An 8,311-nucleotide genomic window follows, 5' to 3' on the forward strand; every position below is an offset into this window, starting at 1 on the left:
TTAAATTTTTAAAACTTGCCTTGCATATCAACATTTTGAAATGTCAACAGTATAACAAAAATAAAGTAGATGTAAACAGTGAAATGTATTATGTTGCTTGGATCTTGGCAGTCACTTCTAATGAAATAATAGCAGGAAATTATAGAGGGAAAAATGGTGAAATCATTCTGTAGTCATTGGGTATTCATGTGAGTCTTCTGTGTTGAGATAACACTTGGGTTTATTTGTATTATAGAATGAAAGATTGCTGTTATAATTGGAAACTGTTAAAGGTTTTGTAGCTTAGGCTAAAGGTTATCCAGGCTGCTGCAGCAGATATCCTAATTCTAACAAAAGATATACAATAAGGACAGAACATTATAACTGGAAGAGTAATCTAAAAATATACATAGTGCAAGAATTCTGCCGTGCTAGGCACTTGTTTGAGCTGATAAGAACTGGTGATTGTTGTTTTTTGTCCCAATTCTTCAAATATGTGAAGGTATATTGAAACTGAATCCTACCGTTTTGAGATTTCACATATGTTCTTGTCAAGAAGTGACTATTTTTCTTTCCTGAGTGATCTTTTGTGCCCAAGCCTAAATTCTCTTAAGGTTTAACCTTTTGTGGAAGTATTCTGATAACAAACACAGTTAATGCTAATGAGTTATGTATGAGTGTAATAGAGGGGAATCAATTCAGCTCAGAATTTGAGAGTGGGAACAGAGCCCAGAGGTACCCACATATGGTTAGATTAATTGTCAGAGTACCTGGCATGGAATCAGGAGGAATGTCACTCAGAGCTCTGTCAGCTAACCTGCTTCATTGAAACTTTAGGAACATACACAGCTAAAACCCAACATGCATTTAACATTGCAAACTATTTTTGCTATCAGATTATAATAGTTGTTGTGGGATCTGATTTTGTGCATCTCCTAGCTTTTACTGCATTTTTTCAACACATAAAAATCTTCTGCTTATCTTAAAAAAACCCAAAATATTCCACAGCTGGCACAGCTGGTGCTAAAGACCTAAAATATGCACCTGTGTAACTTAGCTCCTTGCAGGACACAGACAGCAATGAGAGATGCACAGGATCATACAACTGGCACAGAATTCACAGCTTGCTCACTGGATCAGAGTAATTTTGAGAGGGTTATCTGGTGTTTTGCCTGGAAAAATTAGCTATTTTAAACATTTACTTTTGTTCTCCACTGTAAATAAACACAAACAGTCTTAATCTCGTCTGTTTTGTTTGTGTACACCAGAGCACCTCCCTGGGCCATGCAAACCATGCCTGGCTGGTGCAGCCTAGAGGATCCATCAGAAGGGAACATCCCTGGATTTGGAGCTGAGGTGTAGTAAGGAAAGGATAGACTGCTATTGCTGTACATAATAGCACTGAGGCACTTCATCAGGCCTGAACTAAGGCTATTTTTTCCAAAAGAAGGAGTAACTTGTGTGGATGTCACATCAACTGGGCTTCAGGAGCACCTTGTACCTTCTATGAATACCCTGCCAGCTGCTGCCAGGGCTTTAGTCAATGTGAGTAGCTTTTGCCATTCAAGATGCTCTAATGAGGATCAGAGGAAAAGATGCAGCTTATTTTATTTTCTGACTGATTTTCTAGATGGTCAAAGTCCTTCTGTACTGGGTATTGGTGGTGGTCTTGTTGTTTACTCTCCATTATTAATGTAATGAGATTTGTGTGTCTTGTTGAAAAGGCTGTGGCTTGTGGAGTGAGGTGTTTCCCTTTTTATTTTCCTTTTGTAGCCCGAGACCAAAACAGCTGGGTAGTAGTCTCAAGGCTCATTCTTCTTTTGCTTTTATCAGTTCTGTATGTACAGTACCCCATGCTGTATGAGTCTATTGTTCTCAAATCAAAAAGCTAAAACCAGCAGTTCAGTTAACACACCAGTTAATTCTTGTCAGGATGGTAGACATCCAGACTCATTGATACATTCATCTTCCTGTATCACTTTTAAAGCAGACTCTGATGCTGATAAGTATTTTCACGTTTTAAGTGGTAAAGTTTGTGTGATTTGATCCCCCCTTATCCTGAGCTTACTTGGGTACAGCGACCAGCAACCCAAACCATAGATGGGGTTTCAGAGAGGCAGAGCTCTCCCTCAGGGCAGTAAAAGAGTGGCCAGGGAGCAGCTGGGCCCAAGCATGAGAAGACTGGCACGAGCCCAGGGAGATGCCTTCAGCACAACACTTGTGTTTCCATGCTGAGTCCTACTACTCCTTACCTTTCTCTGTCTGATTTTGGGTTGAATCCACATGGTGAGCTTTGGAAGGAGGAGGAATCTCAGTGTTGTAAACAAAATCCCAAAATGGCATAGACAAAAGACACTGCTAAATTGATTCATGATGTCTCAATCTATGCTTAGGAAAAAGGTGAAGCAAGTCTTGTGTATCCAAGCAACTGTAAAGCCTTCACTGTTGCTGTGGGAGGTTTTATCAGTGATGTAGTAGTTGAAGTTCTTTTCTCCTAATTGAAGACAGTAGTAGGTAGAAGAAGGAGATTTCTAGACAGACCCTATTGCTGCAGAGAGTCAGCAAGAAACAGTCTGGAGCAGTGATACACACAAACACAAACAAAGGTCTGATCAAAGTAAAAATGATAGAAGTCAGTCATGTCCAAAATACAAATATAACAAACTCCTGAGGCTTTGCTTGTGGAATGATTTGTCTTATCACAGTCAGGCTACTAGTAAAACATGCAGTATTTAACCTGAAAAAAGAATTCACCTGCTCTCACCCAATTAATCGAATACAGCAGGAATATTTGTTATGTCCTACTAAGCAGACTTACAAAAGAAAATCCTCAAACATGTGTGCTTAATTAATTATTTTCTTCTTCAGTGCACACACAAAAAGGGATGCATTGTGGGTACCATCTGATGCTGAATACTGGCCTAATATATTGCTCAATATATGTATGAATATGGCACTTACATGTAGCATATGGCTCCTGATAGGCAGGACTATCTTTTAGCATTACAGATGTATGGATGAGTTGGAGGAGACCTGCTTTTGGGGTTTGAACGATGGCCAAGGAAAAAGAACAAGTTCCTTGCATAATATTTGATCAGAGAATAGATTTTAAATAAAAAATATGAAGTTACACTGCTTTCTCACTTCAAGAGTAAAATGTTTTGTATGTTTCAGAGAGCAGATGCCCAACAAACATCTTTGTACAGGAAAAGGAAATATTTCCTTAAACATCCTGCAGCAAACGTGACTGATTGAGCTTCCTTTTCCCTCTGCCTGGTGCATTTCCCTTCTTTGCACAGACAGGATCTAACCAGATTTGCAGGGTATGAACTGCAGGTTACTTTCAAATTCATAACTATGAAATGGTTCGTTTAGCAGGACAAAGGCCAAGCCGACAGACACCCTTTTTCCAGCTCAGCATGTGCATAGCAATGGGAGGGTGGCAAGAAGCTTTTGTTAATCTCAACCGAGCTGGCAAGTATGCTGCAAAATGAAGGCTTTGAAGATGTTTTTTCTCCATTTTTAAAGCAACAGTTTGTTAGAGCAAACCTTGAAAATGTTGCAAAAAAATCTGCAAAATATTAAATGTACTCCCTGGCAGTCATATAACTTAGGTAAACTTCTCCACTAGCAATTAGTCTGTGTAGTTTAGTTTACCCATCTTTATTGGTTTTAGGGGTTTTTTTTTCTTACATTCTGTTCTGCTGCATCTGTGAAAATGTTTTTCCCCAGCTTGAATGCACTTTTGAAAAAAAAAAAAGAAATGGTTGGCAGAAAGAATTAGGGTATCAAGTCAGGCTGGGACTGATCCAAGCAGCAGGATTTTTTCCCTTTTAGTTTAAACGTGTAGAAATTAAAAGCTTTAAAAGCTTCATGCTTAGAGCTGTTCCCAAAATAGCTGGGGCACACACTCCACTTCCTAATGTGCTCACATCACAAGACCAGCTGCTGCTACTTGCTCTCCTTTGTCTGAGGCTTCAGTGGAGAGCTGAGATGCTGCCTGCTCTGCTCTGCAAGGGAGCAGCCCTTCCTTCTTCCACAGAGGTGACCCAGCTCTCCTCCCCAAAGGTAGCCCAGGTAATTTCCCTCTGGGCACCAATATCACACCCCACCTTCCTGAGCCCAAACAATCCAGTGGCTTTCACAAAACACAGTGACCCTGTTCAGGGATTGGTTTACATGTTTTTATTTTTATGCAAAATCATAAATACAAAATAAAAATAGTAAACAAGTGCTGTAGATTTATCTTTTCATTGGGATGAGGTTCAGGCCTGATCCTGAGCACTTCCAAGGTTTTAAGTTCAGGACTAGAACTTTGTTCTTAGAAAACAAATCATAGCAGAAACCAACTTAGACTTTTACCCTGAAGCCAGTGACATCAGTAACAGCATTCTCTCAGGTTATCTTTTAAAGCACAGCAACAACTAAGGATACTGAAGGAAGAGATTAAATATATAAATATTTTTTTAAATGAACCCCACTCATCCACAAGTTATGGTTTTGGGAGGATGATGCTGTGTTTAGTAGCACATGCACAGTTAGCACTGGCTTCTTCCAAGAGATCTTTCTGTGTAATTTTTTCAGATTTTGGTTATAAGAGGATCCAGCCCTGCCTCAATACAAGAAATTTGGCTTGTTAAAATTCCCTTCTAAGGCATGGGTTGCCCCTCCCTCTCCCAAAGACACCAGTTTTCATTTGAAATGCTAGTGATCCATTGCCCAGAAGTATTTCATCTTTTGGTCAGACCTCAAATTCTGCAGCACTTCTGAAGGATCTAGTGTTCAGAGACATGCAGACATTTTTGTCAGTGGGGTTTAGTTCTTTAACTTGAGACTAAAGAGAGTGAGGTCCAGGATTTGGGCTAATATTTGTGGACTCATTTGCTAGACAACAGACAGCTGAGTGAGGGTGAGTGACAAATAGAGTTGGATGTTACAATTTAAAATAAAGTAGTCATGAAATAAAGGCACCAAACCATATAACAAGCCAACTTTGGTAGATTTCTTGCAAAATATATGCATTTAAATACATTTACAGTTTACAAGGTTACACTGTTTTTAAAAATTTGCAATGATGAAATACAGAATATTTCACTCTTGTACCAAAACTACATATCACATCATAAAAACAATATTACAGCTTTTATTTAAATGGAGACAGTATTAGAATTGCACCTCTTTATAGAGCAGAAGTAGTTGTAGACATATTGCTCTGCTTTTATATTCTCTGATGAGCTCAGACCCTGCTGTTTATGTGTTTAAAAAAACAAAAGCAGTTATCTTCAAAAGGGTAAATCGTGTTCAATATTCAACATCAAAAATTGCAGGGGCAAGGCTTTAGTCCCTCATTCCAGTTTATGAATTGCTGATACCTCCAGGGTTTTAAGTTTGCTAAGCAAGGCAAGAACAGAGTCAATGTAAATCTGTCAGACCTACAGTTATGGTTTGTAAATAAGTTTGGTGATACCAGAAAGCTGTAAGAGTTAATGATCAGGTCAGGTGTGCACTGTATCGCTACATGCTTGTGAGGACCTATGAGGTTGTAGGGTTGATCTCTGAGGAGTATAAACAGCACATTTCCTCCCTAACTCTTGGCAGAAATCTCCTTATGGCAATGCAGATGCTGCCACAGTCAGTAGCATAATCCTGTGTGGATTTACAAGTAATTAGATTGGAGAAATATCACCCCATCCCCTTAAGCCCCTCCCTTAATAAAGTTTGTCTCTGCAGTGTAGAATGAAAAAGTGTAAGCTAATATTTTAGACTGTGGTAAAGTTGACCTTAGGTGTTGACCTCAGGAAAATTAGAGTTATGTTACCCAAAGCATCTTCCTTCCAGTCTGCAGTGTTACTAGGACAATGCAGAGGAGCTGAGAGCTGTGGGAGTTATGACTTCACAACTGATCACCTTGTGTAAATTCTCAGTCAAGATATTTTTGGTAAAATTCTTCTAGCAATTTTTTGCTTGATTTGGTAAATGAAGGAAAGCACGTGTTAACAAAACCATGGTGGGGAGCCAACCAAGTGCACATCCATTTGAACACTCATTCAAAACTGGCAGCATGCAGAGCTTGGCAAGAAGGCCACAAAGACATCATTCCCCCCAACCATCAGTATCTGGGGCAATTTTTATGTTTCCAGTCGCCTGTAGTGCGGATGAGAGGAACAGAGGCCCTGCTGGAGCCAGGACATACAGTGATCTAGATTTCTTAATCTAGTCCTTGAATAATTCTGGCAATGAGTTCACATTCAAGTAAAAACAGAGCATAAACTGAAGAAGAGATGAAGAACCTCAGGAGACAACCTACTGTTATCTGATTTGTACTCCACTAAAGAACAGCAACTGCCTGAAATCTCTTTCGAGGTTTCAAATACACGCAGACCAATACACTTCACTGAAACAACTGAAGAAAGTCAAATAGCTTTCTCCAAAGAGTTACTGCTTGTGGGATTAAGGACCAAGGTTAGTGTCACGCTTTGGACAGGATCCCTATTTTAATTGCCCAAATAGATCAAACCCCCCCTTATCAGTCCGAGCGGGAATTGCCAGATGGAGGCTTTTGGCAGAGAGAAGCTGCTCCTCGGCTCCGGTGCGCACACGACGCCCGGTCCCAGCAGCCAGGCGCTGCCCCGAGGCACCGGCGACAGCGGGCGGCAAAGTACTCACGGGAGCCCCGGGAACGCCGGGCGGGCAGGCGGCGGCGGCGAAGCCCGGACGGGGCGTCCCGGTAAACGCCGCCGTGACTCGCCGGAGCTCCTCGGTTCCCCCAGACGCTGGCTCGCCTCTTCTGGGCGGCCGCGGAACGCTTTGCTCGGCCGGCAGCGCGGTCGGTCAGTACCGGGAGCCGGCGGCGCCGAGCGCGGCGCTGCCCGCAGCGGAGCGGCCGGACCCGCCGGGGAGCCGGGCTGGAGGGCAGCGGGGCGCTGCCCTGCCTAGGGCCGCCGCTTCACGGGGGTCCCCGTTAAGAAAAGCCTCCAGGCAGGGGAGCGCTGGAGCTCCCCGCAGACGCTCCCGGCCCGCAGCCGTCTGTCCGTGCCCCGCGGGGCCGCGGAGCGGGTCAGCCCCGCTCAGACGTAGTTCTTCTTGTCGTACTCGCCGTTGGACGTGGGCCGCCGCGGCGCCGAGTACTTGACGGGGAAGGAGGTCTCGTCGCGCTGGGAGCAGGAGCAGCAGCAGATGAGGCAGCCCCCGAAGAGCAGCAGGGCCGTGGCGGCCCAGCCGATGTAGAGCGCGGCCCCCATCTCCCGCTTCTGGGACGACGGCACGGTGGGGTCGTAGAAGTCGCTGATGACGATGTTGGCGAACCAGCAGAGCGGGATGAGGACCAGGACCCCGCAGAGGATGTAGATAGCCCCGCCGGCGATCACGATGCGGGACTTCATCTTGCCGGGCCGGACGCAGTTGGTACACTGCGCGCCCACCACGGTCACCATCAGCGCCACCAGCCCCAGCAGTGCCACGATGACGGTGAGCGCCCGGCCCGCCTGCACCTCGGGCGGCAGCGCCAGGATGGAGTCGTAAACCTTGCACTGCATCTGCCCCGTGCTCTGCACCACGCAGTTCATCCACAGCCCTTCCCAGATGGTCTGCGCCACCACGATGTTCGCCTCGATGAAGGCCGACACCTGCCACATAGGCAACCCGCAGGCCAGGATCACCCCCACCCAGCCCAGGATACCCAGTCCCAGACCCAAAATTTCCACCGCCGCCGAAGTCATGCTGCTGCCACCGCTGTCCCACGGGCTCCGCAGGAAAGAAGGCGCGGCGGGTCTGCTCCGCTGCCCCGGGCGGCTGCCGAGCCGGCTCTGAGCGCCGCGGCCGCGGGCAGTGCTATATGAGGAGCCGCGGGGCGCCCGCCCTCCGCCCCCGTCCCGCCTGGCCCGGCCCTGCCGGGCAGCAGCACCGCCCGCCGCGGGCCGGGGCCGGGTGTCCGACCCTCCCTCCTGCTCGGGGGGTCCCACCTGAGCCGGGAAACTTCGCTCTGCTCTCCGCGGCGCCCTGCTCCGGGAGGAGTTCGCAGGGACGCTGCCAGTTCTCAGTGAAGCGTGGGGCGGGAGGCATCTCGTCTCGGATTTCGGCTGCTCAAATTCCTTTTAGTGCCGTTATCTGTGTATTTCCTATTTACTGATAAAGTCCGCAGCCAGACCTTCAGAGAGGTCTTGCCAATACAGCACCCAGCAGTGTGAAAGTCCTGGTTCCCAGAGTCTAATTGATAATTTTTCAGAAGACTAAGCACTTATGGACAGAAACAGCTCTCAACTGCACATTGTCAGGAAAATGTTAAAAAATCAGCATCAAACGCTTAGGAACCACCCAGAAAATAGAAGAGCTT

General features: G+C 45.5%; 1 protein-coding gene across 1 annotated transcript; it reads right to left on the bottom strand.

The window, feature by feature from the left end:
• Positions 1 to 4,141: 4,141 nt before the first annotated feature.
• CLDN5 (claudin 5) lies at positions 4,142 to 7,820 on the bottom strand. Its single transcript, XM_085592719.1, has one exon. It carries the CDS (start codon positions 7,695 to 7,697, stop codon positions 7,047 to 7,049), a length of 651 nt encoding a protein of 216 aa, XP_085448845.1. The 5' UTR covers positions 7,698 to 7,820; the 3' UTR covers positions 4,142 to 7,046.
• Between the last annotated feature and the right edge of the window lie 491 nt (positions 7,821 to 8,311).

The sequence above is a fragment of the Lonchura striata genome, chromosome 15 (assembly GCF_050655825.1).
Source record: "Lonchura striata isolate lonStrDom1 chromosome 15, ASM5065582v1, whole genome shotgun sequence".
Taxonomy (NCBI): Eukaryota; Metazoa; Chordata; class Aves; order Passeriformes; family Estrildidae; genus Lonchura; species Lonchura striata.

Bases quoted from the DNA above. Each gene is read 5' to 3' on its own strand.
- CLDN5 (XM_085592719.1), bottom strand. From the start codon at position 7,697: ATGACTTCGGCGGCGGTGGAAATTTTGGGTCTGGGACTGGGTATCCTG.